This window comes from Heterodontus francisci, chromosome 4, assembly GCF_036365525.1.
Source record: "Heterodontus francisci isolate sHetFra1 chromosome 4, sHetFra1.hap1, whole genome shotgun sequence".
Classification (NCBI taxonomy): Eukaryota; Metazoa; Chordata; class Chondrichthyes; order Heterodontiformes; family Heterodontidae; genus Heterodontus; species Heterodontus francisci.
Window position 1 is genome coordinate 55,297,725 of NC_090374.1, and position 17,529 is coordinate 55,315,253.

At 44.2% G+C, this 17,529-nt stretch overlaps 1 protein-coding gene across 1 annotated transcript in view; it reads right to left on the reverse strand.

The window, feature by feature from the left end:
* The window catches only part of LOC137369039 (isocitrate dehydrogenase [NADP], mitochondrial-like), a 115,938-nt gene that overhangs the window by 50,401 nt on the left and 48,008 nt on the right, over positions 1–17,529 (reverse strand). Inside the window, exon 6 of the mRNA XM_068029562.1 lies at positions 11,292–11,428. Within this exon, the coding sequence (XP_067885663.1) occupies positions 11,292–11,428 (137 nt within the window). The remainder of the gene's footprint in view (positions 1–11,291; positions 11,429–17,529) is intronic.

Consider the following 17,529-nt stretch of genomic DNA (forward strand, 5'->3'; position numbering starts at 1 on the left):
CTTCTCTTTTCACAGATGCTGCCAGACCCGCTGAGTGATTCCAGCATTTCTTGTTTTTGTTTCTTCATAACTTCCTTACTTTTGTACTCTATGCCTCTATTTACAAAGCCCAGGATCCCGTATGCCTTATTAAACTCAACCATTTCTCAATCTGCCCTGCTACATTTAACAATTTGTGCACCCCCCAGGTCCCTCTGCTCATGTACCCCTTTTAGATTTGTATCCTTTATTTTATATTGCCTCTCTTCATTCTTCCCAGCCAAAACGTATCACATCACATTTACCTACATTATTTATTTATTTAGAGATACAGCACTGAAACAGGCCCTTCGGCCCACCGAGTCCGAGCCGACCATCAACAACCCATTTATACTAATCCTACACTAATCCCATATTCCTACCATATCCCCACCTGTCCCTATATTCCCCTACCACCTACCTATACTAGCGGCAATTTATAATGGCCAATTTACCTATCAACCTGCAAGTCTTTGGTGGTGGGAGGAAACCGGAGCACCCGGCGAAAACCCACGCAGACACAGGGAGAACTTGCAAACTCCACACAGGCAGTACCCAGAATTGAACCCGGGTCATTTAAGGTGAATGGCAAAAGAACCAAAGGCGACATGAGGAAAAACCTTTCTATGCAGTGGATGATTAGGATCTGGAATGCACTACCTGAGAGTGTGATGGAGGCACATTCAATCATGGTTTTCAAAAGGAAATTTCATTTGCCATGAGTCCACCCATTCCATCAGCCTGTCTATGTCCTCTTGAACTCTTTGACTATCACCATCCTCCTCTCAGTTCACAATACTTCCAAGTTTGATGTCATCAGAAAATTTTGAAATTGTGCCCTATACACCCAAGTCTAGGTCATTACTATAGATCAAGAAAAGCAGTAGTCCTTGTAGCAACCTCTGGGGAACCCCACTAAATACCTTCCTCCAGTTTGAAAAACAACCGTTCACCACGACTCTTTGTTTCCAGTCACTCAGCTAACTTTGTATCCATGCTGCCATTTTATCCCACGGGCTTTGACTTTGCCGAAAAGCCTGTTATGTGGCACTTTATCTTTGGAATGTACACCACGTCAATCATATTATCCTCATCAATCCTCTCTGTTACCTCATGAAAAAATGCAATCAAATTAGTTAAACATGATTTGCCTTTACCAAATCTGTGCTGGCTTTCCTTAATTAATCCACATTTGTCCATGTGACTGTTACTTTTGCCCGGGATTATGATTTCTAAAAGCTTTCCCACTATTGAGGTTAAACTGACTGGCTTGTAACTAAGGAAGTTAAAGATACTATCAGATTGAAAGAAAAGGCATATAATTCCACAAAGATGAATGGCAGGTCAGAGGATTAGGCAGAATATAAAGAGCAGCAAAGAATGCCTAATAGGTTAATTAAGGAGGAAGAAATTAGAGTACGAGAAAAAGCTAGCTAGAAATATAAAAACGATAGTAAGAGTTTCTATAGGTATTTGAAATGGAAAAGAGTCAGTAAAGTGAGTGTTAGTCCTCTAGAGAGTAAGTCTGGGGAATTAATAATGGAAAATCAGCAGATGGCAGATGAATTGAACAGACATTTTGCATCTGTCTTCACTGTAGAGGATACAAATAACATCCCAGAAATAATTGTGAAGCAGGAAGTGAGAGGGAGGAACTTAAAACCATTACAATTTCCAGAGAAAGGGTACTGAAAAAAATTATTAGAACTAAAAACTGACAAGTCCCCAGGTCCTGATGAATTTCATCCTAGGGTTTTAAAAGAAGTGGCTGCTGAGATAGTGGATGCATTGGTTTTAATTTTCCAAAATTTCCTAGATTTGGGAAAGGTCCCATCAGATTGGAAAATAGTTCTACTCAAGAAAGGAGGGAGACAGAAAGCAGGAAACTAGGGCCGGAATTTTACCCCACCCCAGCGGGCCGGATGGTGGCGGTGGGGGTGTAGCGTAAAATGGAGAGGGAGGCTCCGGGAGGCCTTCCCAGCTTGCTCCTACCGCCACCCCACTTTACTTGGGCCACGGAGGATGGCAAGAAACAGGCCACCTGCCCCAGGCCAATCGAGGCCTTCGCCAGCCTCCACAGGTATTTTACCCATGACAAGCGGACATCCAGTAGACGTGAAAGGCTGCCCAGCAGCCCCGATTAAGGGCCACCCCCGCTTCCCCAACCACCCCCAGGACCCGAGACACCCCCACCTTTCCCCCAAACGACTACCCTTGCCTCGCCGGGCCACAACTGATCTGCCCGGTGAGGCAAACCAAACTTACCTCAGTCCCGGCTCCATGTCCTCAGCTGGGCAGCAGTCCCAGCAGTGGCCACCGCTCCTAAGGCACTGCTGGGAGTAAGAGCTGCCGGCCCAATGATTGGCAGCAGCTCATTGAGGTGGGACTTCCTCCCTCAAGCGAGTGGAAGTCCCACCTCTGAACAATTAAAGCCCGGGGACCCGTAAAATGTGGGTCGGATCCCCGGGCTGGGCAGATGCGGGTTCGCCACCGACTTTTACATCGGTGCCCAGCTCCTGTCCGCCCGTCGTAAAATCCAGCCTTACAGGTCAGTTCGCTTAACATCTGTCACAGGGAACATCTATTATTAAGGAGGTTATAGCAGGGCACTTAGAAAATCTCAATTTAATCAGGCAGAGTTAACATGGTTTTATGAAAGGGAAATCATGTTTGACTAATTTATTGGAGTCTTTTGAGGAAGTAACAAACAACGTGGATAATGTGGAACCTGTGGATGTGCTATAATTAGATTTCCAGAAGGCATTTGACAAGGTGCCACATCAAAGGTTACTAAGCAAAATAAGAACTCATGGCATTGGAGGAAAGATATTAGCATGGATAGAGGATTGGTTAGTTAACAGGAAACAGAGAGGAGGCATGAATTGGTTTTTTTCAAGTTGGCAAAATTTGACAAGTGGAGTGCCACAGGGATCAGTGTTGGGACCTCAACTATTTACAATTTATATCAATGACTTGCATGAAGGAACTGAATGTATGGTTGCTAAATTTGCTGATAACACAAAGGTAGTTAGGAAATTAAGTTGTGAAGAGGTCATAAGGAGTCTGCAAAGGGATGTAGATATGTTAAGCCAGTGGGTAAATGGAGTAGAATGTGGGAAAATGTGAACTTGTCCACTTTGGCAGGAAGAATAGTAAAGCAGCATATTATTTAAATGGAGAGAGATTGCAGAACTTTGAGGTACAGAGGGCTCTGGGTGTCCTGGTACATAAAGCACAAAAGGTTGATATGCAGATACAGCAAGTGATTAGGAAGGCAAATGGAATGTTATTATTTATTGCAAGGGGAATGGATTATAAAAGTAGGATGCTACAATTGTATAGGGTATTGGTGAGACCACATCTGGATTACTGTGTACAGTTTTGGTCTCCTTATTTAAGAAAGGATATAAATGCGTTAGAGGTAGTTCAGAGAAGGTTCACTCAACTGATACCTGGGATGGGAGGGTTATCTTGTGAAGAAAGGTTGGACAGGTTGGGTTTGAATCCATTGGAGTTTAGAAGAATGAGTGGTGATCTTATTGAAACATGTAAGATCCTGAGGAGACTTGACAGGGTGGATGCTGAAAGGATGTTGCCCCTTGTGGGACAGACTAGAACTAGGGTACATAGTTTAAAAATAAGGGGTCGCCTATTTAAGGAGATGAGGAGAATTTTTTTCTCTGAGGGTTGAAAGCAGTGGAGACAGCATCATTGAAAATTTTTAAGGCAGAGGTAGATAAATTCTTGACTAACTAGGCTTCAGGGTGATTTGGACAAGTCGAGTGAGTGGGCTAATGCATGGCAGATGCAGTATATAATGTGGATAAATGTGAGGTTATCCACTTTGTTAGAAAAAACAGGAAGGCAAATTATTATCTGAATGGCTATAAACGGAGAGGGGGGAATATGCAGCGAGACCTGGGTGTTCTCGTACACCAGTCGCTGAAGGTAAGCATGCAGGTGCAACGGGCGGTAAAAAAGTCAAATGGTATGTTGGCCTTCATAGCGAGAGGATTCGAGTACAGGAGCAGGGATGTCTTGCTGCAATTATACAGGGCCTTGGTGAGGCCACATCTGGCATATTGTGTGCAGGTTTTGTCTCCTTATCTGAGGAAGGATGTTCTTACTATAGAGGGAGTGCAGCGAAGGTTTACCAGACTGATTCCTGGGATGGCGGGACTGGCGTATGAGGAAAGATTGAGTCGGTTAGGATTATATTCGCTGGAGTTCAGAATAGTGAGGGGGGATCTCATAGAAACCTATAAAATTCTAACAGTACTTGACAGGGTAGATGCAGGAAGGATGTTCCCGATGGTGGGGGAGTCCAGAACCAGGGGTCATAGTCTCAGGATACGGGGTAAACCTTTCAGGACTGAGATGAGGAGAAATTTCTTCACCCAGAGAGTGGTGAACCTGTGGAATTCGCTACCACAGAAAGCAGTTGAGGCCAAAACATTGAATGTTTTCAAAAAGGAGTTAGATATAGCTCTTGGGGCGAAAAGGATCAAAGGATACAGGGGGAAAGCGGGAACAGGTTACTGATTTGGATGATCAGCCATGATCATAATGAATGGTGGAGCAGGCTTGAAGGGCCAAATGGCCTACTCCTGCTCCTATTTTCTATGTTTCTATGGCAGTATCGGGTGTAGGCAGGAAAGTGGAGTCAAGGCCACAGTCAGATCAACCATGATGTTATTAAATGGCGGAGCAGGCACGAAGGGGCCAAATAGTCTATTCCTTCTCCTAATTCATAAGTTCATACGTTCGTATGTTAACAAGGGTGTCACATTTGCAATTCTCCAGTCCTCTGGCACCATGCCTGTATCTAAGGAGACTTAAATCGATTATTTCCAAAGCTTCTGCAATTTCCACCCTTATTTCTCACCAATGCACTTAGAAAATCATAGTGTGATCAAATAAAGTCAACATGGTTTAACGAAAGGGAAATTGTGTTTGACAAATTTATTAGAGTTTTTTGAGGATGTAACTAGTAGTGTAGATAAAGGGAAACCAGTAGATGTAGTATACTTGGATTTCCAAAAGGCATTCAATAAGATGCCACAGAAAAGGTTAGTACACGAGATAAGGGCTCATGGAGTTTGGGTAATATATTAGCATGGATGGAGGACTGGAAGCAGAGAGTAGGGATAAACGGGGCATTTTCAAGTTGACAGGCTGTAACTAGTGGAGTGCCACAAGGATCAGTTCTGGCACGTCAACAATTTACAATCTATATTAATGACTTAGACAAAGAGACAAAGAGTAATGTATCTACGCTTTCTGATGATACAAACCAAGGTGGGAATGTGAACTGTGAGGAGGACACAAAGAGGCTGCAAAGAGATATAGACAGATTAAGTGAGTTGGTACTTAATGGTAGCAGATGGAGGATAGTGTGGGAAAGTGTGAGGTTATTCACTTTAGTAGTAAGAATACAAAAGTAGAATATTTTTTAAAAGGCCTGAAACTTCTAAATGCTGATGTTCAGAGGGACTTGGATGTTCTCATACTACGAACACAAAGTTATCATGCATGTACAGCATGCAATTAGAAAGGGAAATGGCATGTTGCAAGGGGATTGGAGTGCAAGAATAAGGTAGTCTTGCTACAATTGTATAGGGCTTTGGTGAGACCATACCTGAAGTACTGTGCGCAGTTTTGGTCTTCATATTTAAAGAAGGATATACTTGCATTGGAGGCGGTACAGCAAAGGCTCATTAGATTAGTTCTTGGGATGAGAGGGTTGTCCTATGATGAGAGGCTGAGCAAATTGGGCCTATACTCTCTGGTGTTTAGAAGAATGAGAGGTAATCTCATTGAAACATACAAGATTCTGTCTTAACAGGGTAGACACTGAGAGGTTGTTTCCCTGGCTGGGTAATCTAGAACACAGAGGCACAGTCTCAGAATAAGGGGCTGATCATTTAGGACTGAGATGAGAAGAAATTAAGAAAGAATCTAATGTCTTTTAAGGAAGGAAATCTGCCATCCTTACCTGGTCTGGCCTACTTGTGACTCCAAACCCACAGCAATGTGGTTGACTCTTAAAATGCCCTCTGAATTGGCCTAGCAAGCCACTCAGTTCAAGGGCAATTAGGGATGGGCAATAAATGCTGGCCCACTCAGTGACACCCACATCCCACAAAAGAACTTCAAAAAAAAATTCTTCACTCAGTGGGTTGTGAATCTTTAGAATTCTCTACCCCACAGGGTTGTGGATGCTCCACTGTTGAGTATAGTTAAGGTTGAGGTAGACTGATTTTTGGTCTCTCAGGGAATCAAGGATATGGGGAACAGGCAGGAAAGTGGAGTTGAAGCCAAGGATCAGCCATGATCATACTGAATGGTGGAAAAGGCTCAAGGGGCCAAATGGTCTACTCCAGCTTCTATTTTTTATATTCTTATGTTCCTTCAGTATCCACAGATGCACCTCATCTGGTCCTGCTGACTTATCAACTTCAAGTACAGCCAACCTTTTGATACCTCCTCTTTATCAATATTTGCCCATGCAATGTTTTAACTACCTCCTCTTTTGCTATGACTTTGGCAGCATCTTTTACCTTGGTAAAGACAGATGCAAAGTAGGAACATAGGAAATAGGAGCAGGAGTAGGCCATTCAATCGCTCGAACCTGCTCCGCCATTCAACTAGATCATGGCTGATCTTCTACCTCAACGCCATTTTCCCACACTATACCCACATCCCTTGATATATTTTAATGTCTAGAAATCTATCGATCTCTGTCTTGAATATACTCAATGACTGAGCCTCCACAGCCCTCGGGGGTAGAGAATTCCACAGATTCACCACCCACTGAGTGAAAACATTTCTCCTCAGCTCAGTCTTAAATGGCCTACCTCTTATTCTGAGTACTTAGTACCTCAGCAGTGTTCTCTGCTTCCATGCGTGGATCCCTTTTTTGGTCCCGAATGGGCCCCACCCCCCTCCTTTTACGATTTATATGCCTATAAAAGACTTTTGGATTCCCTTTTATGTTAGCTGCGGGTCTCTTCTCATACTCTCTCTGCTTCTCATAAGTTTTTTCACTTTCCCTTTGATCTTCCTAGATTCAGTCTGGTTCTCACTTGCATTATCAATCTGACATCTGTCATATGCACCCTTTATCTGTTTCATCTTACTCTCTATCTCCTTCACCATCCAGGGAGCTCTGGTTTTGTTTCTCCTACCTTTCCCCCTCGTGGGAATGTACCATGACTATGCTGAACCATTTCCTCTTCAAAGACAGCCCATTGTTTCGTTGCAGTTTTGCCTACCAATCTTTGATTCCAATATACCTGGGCCAGACCCTTTCTCACCACAATGATTTAAAAAAAAAAATCATTCTTGGGACGTCAGTGTCACTGGCAAGGTCAGCATTTATTGCCCATCCCTAATTGCCCTTGAGAAAGTGGTGATGAACCGCCTTCTTGAACTGCTGCAGTCTATATGGGGTGGGTACACACACCGTGCTTTTTATTGTAATCATTTCAGACCGCAGTTAAGAATCAACCGTATTGCTGTGGATCTGGAGTCACAGGTAGGTCAGAATGGATTTCTTTCCCTGAAGGACATTAGTGAACCAGATGGATTTTGAAAACAATCTTGTGGTTTCATGATCGTTATTAACGAGACTAGCATTTTGTTCCAGATTTCTTAACTGAATTTAAATTTCCCCAGCTGCTGTGCCGGGATTTGAATTCATATCTCCAGAGCAGTAGTCAGGGCCTCTGGTTTACTAGTCCAGTAAGATTACCACTATGCTACCGTCCCGCTTAGAAACTGGCCTTCCCCCAATTATTTATTTTTACTCTGGATTGTTCCTTGCTCTTTTCCATAGCTAACCTAAGCCTTTTGATTATATGATCACTGCCCCTTAAGTGTTCCCCTAGTTCCACTTGACCCACCTCACTTCCCAGAACAAGATCCTTGTTGAGTAGGAAACAGATTGATCTAGAAAATTTTTCTGAACACACTTCAGAAACTCTTCCCCCTCACTAGCCTTTACACTATCCCAGTCTTTATTAGGATAATTAAAGTTCCCCATTATAACTGCTCTACAGTTTTTGCACCTGTGTAATATCCTTGCAAATTTGTTCCTCTATATCATTCCCACAAGCTGGAGGCCTATAGAATACACCCAATAGTGTAATGGTACCTTTATTGTTTCTTAGCTCTAACCAAATAGATTCTATCCTTGACCCCTCCCAGACATCCTCTCTCTCCAACACTTTATTAACCTCCTTAAACAATACTGCCACCCTTCATCCTTTCTTAACTTCCCTATCTTTCCCGAACACTCCGTATCCAGGAATATTTAGTACCCTGTGCTGCCCTTTTTTGAACCAGGTCTCTGTTATCACGACAACATCATATTCCCTGGTGTCTATCTGTGCCTGCAAACCTTGATTATCACTGCCTCTACATCAAAGAATATAGAAGTAAACAAGAAAGGAAAAAAATCCTTTGAAGCAAATAACAAAGTAAATAGAATGTTGGGACATTCCAAGAGCAGTGCAGGATAAATCTAGAGATAATGCTGAGGCTTTATAATGGTCGGAGCCCACTTGGAATACTGTCTCTAATTCTGCTCAGTACACTACAAAAGCACATTTATGCATTATGAGGTGAAACAGATGAGCAATAAGAATGATCCAAAGAGTAAAGGGGTTGAGCTACAAAAAAATGAATGAAGTTTAAACTCTACATCTAGAGAGAACATAGTTAAGGAATAATCTCACTGAGGTATAATAAAATTATTAAACGGCATAGATAAAATGAACCTTGAATATTATTTGCAGGATGGTCAGCCAGTAGAACAAGATGATATAAAAATAAGTTAGTAAAAAATTACATTTTAAAAAGAAATCTTGCTCAAAAGATGATTACCCAATGGAAAGATCTAGCAGGTAAGGTATGTAGAAATGTACAAAACTAAAGACCATGTGGCTGGTTCCTAAGTTCAAAGACTAAATACACAGTTGACAAGGAAGATGATAGGGGAGGTAATGATGCAGTTGGATGCCAGGCTGGGTGAGTTGAAATACTAGAGAGACAACAGTGATGGGCTGAGTGGCCTTTTCTTGTCCATTGCTTTTTGTCTACGTTCTTAACCAGTTTTTTGGTTTCCAAATTAGATTTTAGAAATTTGTGAACAGCTTTCAGTAAAGCTACATCTTTCAAGCCAAAATCAGACATATGTCAACCCTACAATCGGCGAACTGACATTTTAACAGCATGCTTACAGCTATATTACAATATTAGCTACAAATAGAAGGGATAACATTGTTTAGACTGTAAATACAGTATATAAGGAAACCATCACCACTACAGATCCTTTCTCAGAGCAACAATGCTAAACATTGCCACAGATTCTTCAACGATATTTTATTTACATGCAAAACAACACAGAAAAGGTCCTTTGATTGATCAATGCTAACTGTGCCTAGAAGACAAGCACCATAGTCCCCAAGAATTAGTAATGCTAACTCCTGTGGGAGAGGAAAAAACACAGGAACAACTGGAGGTAAAGCTCTGGGAAATTCCTCCCCTACTCTCTAATGCAATCAAATAGGTGACTATGGGGCTGTATGATAACATCAGTAAGTGAACCTAACAAACCCACCCTGTTCTCATTATGTCCCAATGTTCTTGTCTCTCAGGAGCTTGACAAGTCCCTTCTTAAAGAAATGCAGTGCACTTGTACTGACCACTGTATTTAAATTGCTTTTATTATTTTAATATTTAGACATCTAAGATACAATGGAGGCATTCAAGTACATGAAGCAATGCAGGGAAGAGCCATAAGTCCTAGAGTCAAAGGTTTGCGCTATGAGGAAAGACTAGAGAAATATGGGCATTTCAACCTGAAAAGGAGGGATCAGAGATGACTGTACAGCGGAATGGACAATATTTAATGAAATGAAGAAAATAAACTGGTTATTATTTAAATTAAACTATGGGTGTAGAACAAAGGGAACCAGGTTCAAACTAGTAAAAGGTAATTTTAGGCCTGATACCAGGAAATTTTAATTTACACACACAGCAATCAACACGTGAAACAGAACTTGAGATAGACTAGATTAGATTAGATTAGAGATACAGCACTGAAACAGGCCCTTCGGCCCACCGAGTCTGTGCCGAACATCAACCACCCATTTATACTAATCCTACACTAATCCCATATTCCTACCAAACATCCCCACCTGTCCCTACATTCCCTACCACCTACCTATACTAGTGATAATTTATAATGGCCAATTTACCTATCAACCTGCAAGTCTTTTGGCTTGTGGGAGGAAACCGGAGCACCCGGAGAAAACCCACGCAGACACAGGGAGTACCCGGAATCGAACCAGGGTCCCTGGAGCTGTGAGGCTGCGGTGCTAACCGCTGCGCCACTGTGCCGCCCACAAATGGAGGTAAAATTCCTGCAATTAAGTAATAAACAATTGGATGCTACAGTGGGGGAAAGGAGACTTTAAGATCTTTCTGGATAGATTAATCAAGATAGAGTGAATAGCTTTCCTCATCTTTATAGTCTTGTGATATGAATACGTGAACTGGCACAAGGCAAAATATCAGAATGAAAAAAGACAAATCATCAATAAATTGCAAATGATACAAGGTATGCCATTTATTCTTAAATTATAAATAGACAACAGATATTATGATATTTTAAATACAATGTTGATTTATCAGATCAACCGAACAAAGCTTATTCCCAAGGAACTTGTCTGACATCGACACGACCAGTTGACTACTTCCATTTCCATCTTTTTTGGAAATGAGTAAATATATTGCTTTGTGCTAGTTCTTGTTGCTTTTCATGTCTCTAACCATTAGAGTAGTAACTGAGCAGATGTACACTTGTAAATACAGTAGAGTGGATTGCTCCCTTTAAAATACCGCAGGTTACCATGACGGATTCTGAAATTATTAATTTTTAAATCAGAGCCTTAAACGAAAGGAAAGCTGCTTTCTCTCTAGGGAGTCTGTACAAATTAATGGAAATCTAGAAAGCTACATTATATGTGGTGTGGAGGTCAATGCAACACCTTATTCCCCATATTATCATTTGGTAAAGAAGGGTGGGGTAAAAGTAAAGTATATGAAGATTAGACTAAACAAAAGTAACAGCGAACCATGACCATCACCTAATAACAACCAGCATCATACCAACCACAATCCAATAATCTGCATCCAAACAACTTGCATTTAATTAGCTAGATTGCAGGATGAGATTTATTTCATCAGGATTAAAGAGAAAAACTTACAGCTCAAAAATATCCTGGAATATGTCCTTAAACCGTCCGTCATAAGCCTTCATAATGGTGTTTTTGGTACTCATATAAAGGGGCCATTTCTTAGTTAGGGCATACTGGAAGCAGCTGTGTGCAAATCCTGTAATAGACTAGGTATATAAAAAAGGTCAAAGACTATTCACAGTGTGAGATTGTTAAAATCTTCTGAAAAATATACAAGGTTAGTAATATTGGCCCAAGGCTCCCATGGACTCCCATGGACTTCAAACTGTTAATTGGGGCTGGATTTTACCTGCCCTCTGGGGACATGCTGGGATGTTGGGTGAGGGCATGGGAAGTGCTGAGGGAAAGTGAGGGATGAACTGCCTGTTGTCTTCCTGCTGCCATGTCATCTTGCCAGTGCTAGGGAAGGTGGCAGACAGCCCTCCTGCCCAGAGGCCAATTAAATCACTCACAGTACCAATAAAGGGCCTCTTCCCACCACTGCTGGCATTTTACCAACAGCGAGAGGACCCTCCGCCACGTGGGAAAACTGCCAGCTAAACCTTGCCAGTCTCCCAGCGGGCTCGTGGAGCGGGGGCCTCCTATTTGGGCACTCTTTGGCCCATGGAGAGTCACCTGGCGGCAATGCTGCCGCCTACCCTCACTGGGGCCTGCCTGGCTGGTCCCGGTGCCCCCAGACCCCACTTAGCTGGTTGTGAGGGTGCCAACTTCCATGGCATCCTCTTCTTCCAGGAGTAGTCCCAGCAGTGGCCACCGCTCCCACTGGTGCTGTTGGGACTGCTGAGCTTCTGGCCCTCTGTCTGGCCGGCAGCTCCTGGGTCAGGTGGCCATCCGTAATAGGGACAGCCACCCAGGCAGCAGCCAATTAGTTGACTGCCACTGACAAGCTGCGGCCCTGGGTCCCGCAGACCGCCAAAGCAGGGTCACCCCCGGCTTCGGGACCATCATCGGGACCCCCGCCACAAAAACAAAATTCAGCTCTTGATTTTTTAGCTATCTCTAAGTAATGAATGAAGAAGTCAAATGCCATTAAAAATCTAACTGAAGTGTAGTATATGGTCCACTAGTAAATTAAGGAGTAATTGTGCAACTGTACTTTTAACCCAACTGTTTTGCCCCTTCCTACTTGCCAGTCGAAGTTGCATGACAGTGATTGTGTTGCAATGTTCAGTGTATTACGTGTTATCTAGGAGTCAATGCCAGTTTCAGCCAGTCCAGTTTCCTCAGTCTGTGCACATTCAAAAACTAGAAAGGACACATACTTCCTACTTAGATGAGTTTTTGTGCTCATCTAAATGGGGATATCAATGCAGTTAAACTGCGGCATCCCATGTCAGCACCAGGTATTCCTGTGTCACATATTCCATAATCTAGGTACAAAGTAAACTTCCCTCTACTCTCATAAAAGCAAAATACTGCGGACGCTGGAAATCTGAAACAGAAACAAGAAATGCTGGAATCACTCAGCAGGTCCGGCAGCATCCGTGGAAAGAGAAGCAGAGTCAACGTTTCGGGTCAGTGACCAGTTCCGAGGAAGGGTCACTGACCCGAAACGTTGACTCTGCTTCTCTTTCCACGGATGCTGCCGGACCTGCTGAGTGATTCCAGCATTTCTTGTTTTTGTTCCCTCTACTGTCCTTTGACAGGTCTTTTGCTTGCCTTCGAGAAGGACCCATTATTCTTCTTCTTATTCTTTGGCCTCCTTGTCTCGAGAGACAATGGGTAAGCGCCTGGAGGGGGTCAGTGGTTTGTGGAGCAGTGCCTGGAGTGGCTATAAAGGCCAATTCTAGAGTGACAGAATCTTCCACAGGCGCTGCAGATAAAATTGGTTGTCAGGGCTGTTACACAGTTGGCTCTTTCCTTGTGCTTCCGTCTTTTTTCCTGCCAACTGCTAAGTCTCTTCGACTCGCCACACTTTAGCCCCGCCTTTACGGCTGTCCGCCAGCTCTGGCGATCGCTGGCAACTGACTCCCACGACTTGTGGTCAATGTCACAGGACTTCATGTTGTGTTTGCAGATGTCTTTAAAGCGGAGACATGGACGGCCGGTGGGTCTGATACCAGTGCCGAGCTCGTTGTATAATATGTCCTTGGGGATCCTGCCATCTTCCATGCGGCTCACATGGCCAAGCCATCTCAAGCACCGCTGGCTCAGTAGTGTGTATAAGCTGGGGATGTTGGCCGCCTCGAGGACTTCTGCGTTGGAGATATGGTCCTGCCACCTGATGTCAAGGATTCTCCGGAGGCAGCGAAGATGGAACGAGTTGAGACGTCGCTCTTGGCTGATATACGTTGTCCAGGTCTCACTGCCGTACAGCAAGGTACTGAGGACACAGACTTGAAACACTCAGACTTTTGTGTTCTGTGTCAGTGTGCCATTTTTCCACACCCTCTTGGCCAGTCTGGACATAGCAGCGGACGCCTTTCCCATGCGCTTGTTGATTTCTGCATCAAGAGACAGGTTACTGGTGATAGTTGAGCCTAGGTAGGTGAACTCTTGAACCACATCCAGAGCCTGGTCGCCGATATTGATGGATGGAGCATTTCTGACGTCCTGTCCCATGATGTTCGCTTTCTTGAGGCAGATGGTTAGGCCAAATTCGTTGCAGGCAGCTGCAATCCTGTCGATGAGTCTCTGCAGACACTCTTCAGTGTGAGATGTTAATGCAGCATCGTCAGCAAAGAGGAGCTCACTGATGAGGACCTTCCGTACTTTAGTCTTCGCTCTAAGACGGGCAAGGTTGAACAACCTGCCATCTGATCTTGCTTGAAGGAAAATTCCTTCTTCTGAAGACTTAAATGCATGTGAGAGCAGCAGTGAGAAGAAGATCCCAAACAGTGTCGGTGCGAGAACACAGCCCTGTTTCACGTCACTCAGGATAGGAAAGGGGTCTGATAAGGCACCGCTATGCTGAATTGTGTCTTTCATATTGTCATGGAATGAGGTGATGATACTTAGAAGCTTTGGTGGACATCCGATCTTTGCTATAATAAAAACAAGAAATGCTGGAACCACTCAGCAGGTCTGGCAGCATCTGTGAAAAGAGAAGCAGAGTTAACGTTTCGGGTCAGTGACCCTTCTTCGGACTTCCAGCATCTGCAGTATTTTGTTTTTATCCAATCTTTGCTAGTAGTCTGAAGAGACCACGTCTGCTGACGAGGTCAAAGGCTTTGGTGAGATCTATGAAAGCAACGTAGAGGGACATCTGTTGTTCGCGGCATTTCTCCTGTAGCTGGCAAAGGGAGAACAGCATGTCAATGGTGGATCTCTCTGCTCGAAAGCCACACTGTGCCTCAGGGTAGACATGCTCAGCCAGCTTCTGGAGCCTGTTTAAAACGATTCGAGCGAAACTTTCCCCACTATGCTGAGCAGGGAGATTCCACGGTAGTTGCTGCAGTCACCACAGTCACCCTTGTTCTTATAGAGGGTGATGATATTGGCATCGCGCAAGTCCTGTGGTACTGCTCTCTCATCCCAGCACAGGCAAAGCAGTTCATGGAGTGCTGAGAGCATAGCAGGCTTGGCACTCTTGATTATTTCAGGGGTAATGCCGTCCTTTCCAGGGGCTTTTCCACTGGCTAGAGAATCAATGGTATCACTGAGTTCTGATTTTGTTGGTTGTTCGTCCAGCTCATCCATGACTGGCAGAGACTGGGCTGCATTGAGGGCGGTCTCAGTGACAACATTTTCCCTGCAGTACAGTTCTAGGTAGTGCTCCACCCAGCGGTCCATTTGCTTGCATTGGTCAGTGATCGTGTCCCCTGATTTAGACTTGAGGGGGGCAATCTTCTTGACAGTTGGCCCAAAAGCTCTCTTGATGTCACCATACATTCCTCTGATGTTTCCGGTGTCGGAGGCCAGCTGAATACGACTGCATACGTATTGCCAGTAGTCATTTGCACAGCGCCTGGCTGTTCTTTGTGCAGCGCTTCTGGCTACTTTAAGTGCTACGGATATTAACTCACTGGGGGCTTTCTTGTAGTTCAACAGTGCAGTGCACTTTAGCGGCTATGACAGGTTCCAGCTCTTCAAAGTGAGATTGAAACCAGTCTACATTCTGTTTCTCACGTTTGCCAAAGGTGGTAATTGCTGAGTCATAGATGGCATCTCTGATGTGGGCCCACTTCGTCTCTGCATCCACTGCAGGAGTGTTTTGAAGGGTTTTTTCAAGTGAATTTAGAAACTTATGTAACAGCTTATGGGGCGGCACAGTGGCGCAGTGGTTAGCACCGCAGCCTCACAGCTCCAGGGACCCGGGTTCAATTCTGGGTACTGCCTGTGCTGAGTTTGCAAGTTCTCCCTGTGTCTGCGTGGGTTTCCTCCGGGTGCTCCGGTTTCCTCCCACATGCCAAAGACTTGCAGGTTGATAGGTTAATTGGCCATTATAAATTGCCCCTAGTATAGGTAGGTGGTAGGGAAATATATAGGGACAGGTGGGGATGTGATAGGAATATGGGATTAGTGTAGGATTAGTATAAATGGGTGGTTGATGGTCGGCACAGACTCGGTGGGCCGAAGGGCCTGTTTCAGTGCTGTATCTCTAAACTAAACAGTTGTGGATATGAAATTCCGTTAGCGTTGATGCGCAGGTGGCCCTTCTGCTTGGAGTGGTTTGAGTCTAACTTTGCTGCACACCAGGGAGTGGTTGGTGTCGCAGTCCGCACTGTAGAAGCTGCGTGTGATTTGGACACTGTTTATAGAGGCTCGCCTTGTGACGATGAGGTCCAGCTGGTGCCAACAACGTGATCTTGGGTGCCTCCATGAAACCTGGTGACAGGGTTTAGTATGAAAGAACGAGTTGGTGATGCTGTGATAGGTACACAACTCCAGCAGTCTCTGTCCATTCTCATTCATCCTTCCAATGCCGTAGCGCCCAAGGCAGGAGGGCCATGAGTCATGGTCGGCCCCAACCCGGCATTAAAGTCCCCCAGCAGGAACAAATGTTCGGTATTGGGGATGCTACTAATGATATTATGGAGTTCCTCGTAGAACTGGTCTTTAATTTCAGGTGGGGAGCAGAGTGTTGGATCATGGATGCTGAGTAGGTGTACTTTAGTTTAGTTTAGTTTAGAGATACAGCACTGAAACAGGCCCTTCGGCCCACTGAGTCTGTGCCGACCAACAACCACCCATTTATACTAATCCTACACTAATCCCATATTCCTACCACATTCCCACCTGTCCCTATATTTCCCTACCACCTACCTATACTAGGGGAAATTTACAATGGCCAATTTACCTACCAACCTGCAAGTCTTTTGGCTTGTGGGAGGAAACCGAAGCACCCGGAGAAAACCCACGCAGACACAGGGAGAACTTGCAAACTCCACACACGCAGTACCCAGAATTGAACCCGGGTCATTGGAGCTGTGAGGCTGCGGTGCTAACCACTGCGCCACTGTGTACTGGACCAGAGGTGGTGAGCAGTCAGATGGACAGTATGCGTTCTAAGCCATTTGAAGGTGGCTCTATCATGCTGAGCAAAGAGTTTCTGATGGCGAAGCCCACTCCATGCTGTTTTGGTTCTTCAGGACCCCTACCCTGCCAGAGGAAGGTGTAGTCTTGCTCTCTTAGAGATCCGCTCGCAGGGAGGCTTGTCTGCTGAAGTGCTGCAATGTCCGCATTGAGTCTACTGAGCTCATTGTTAATGATGGCAGTCTTCCGAGAGTTGTTGGTTTATGCAAGGTCTTCTGACAGGCCAGGATACATAGTTCTGACGTTCCAGCTTGCAAAACGAAGGGCTGGTACCTTCTTTCTTTTTTTTGTCGAGAAGCACCCATTACTACACTGATGTGAACAGGCTTATTTTCCACACCAGCCAACCTTCTGGAGTAACATGCACAAAACTGTGCAGTGGGTTTGTACCTATTAGGAACTGAGTTGAGACTGTCTAGATCCCATTCCACATGGAAACTGTCCAGTTTGAGGGATAAAAATTTCTTTCCATTTGATTGGATTGTATATCAGCCCAAGACCCAGAGGTAAGGGGAGAATGTGGGATAACCTATCGTACCAACTAGTCTTGCATTTCTGTAAAATCAAAAATATATATAACTTAATACCTATTTTATGTGCATATTGTTGATTTTACTGGCAACAGTCGAAATTAAAGCACAGTGGTACTTTAAAAAAGCTCCTTCTTCAATATTTAACTGTGAAAACAAGGATAAGTACCACTCCCAATGCTGACAACATGGTGATGAGCAAAAATGTATCCTAGTTCAGAATTAGAGAGAAAAAATATACT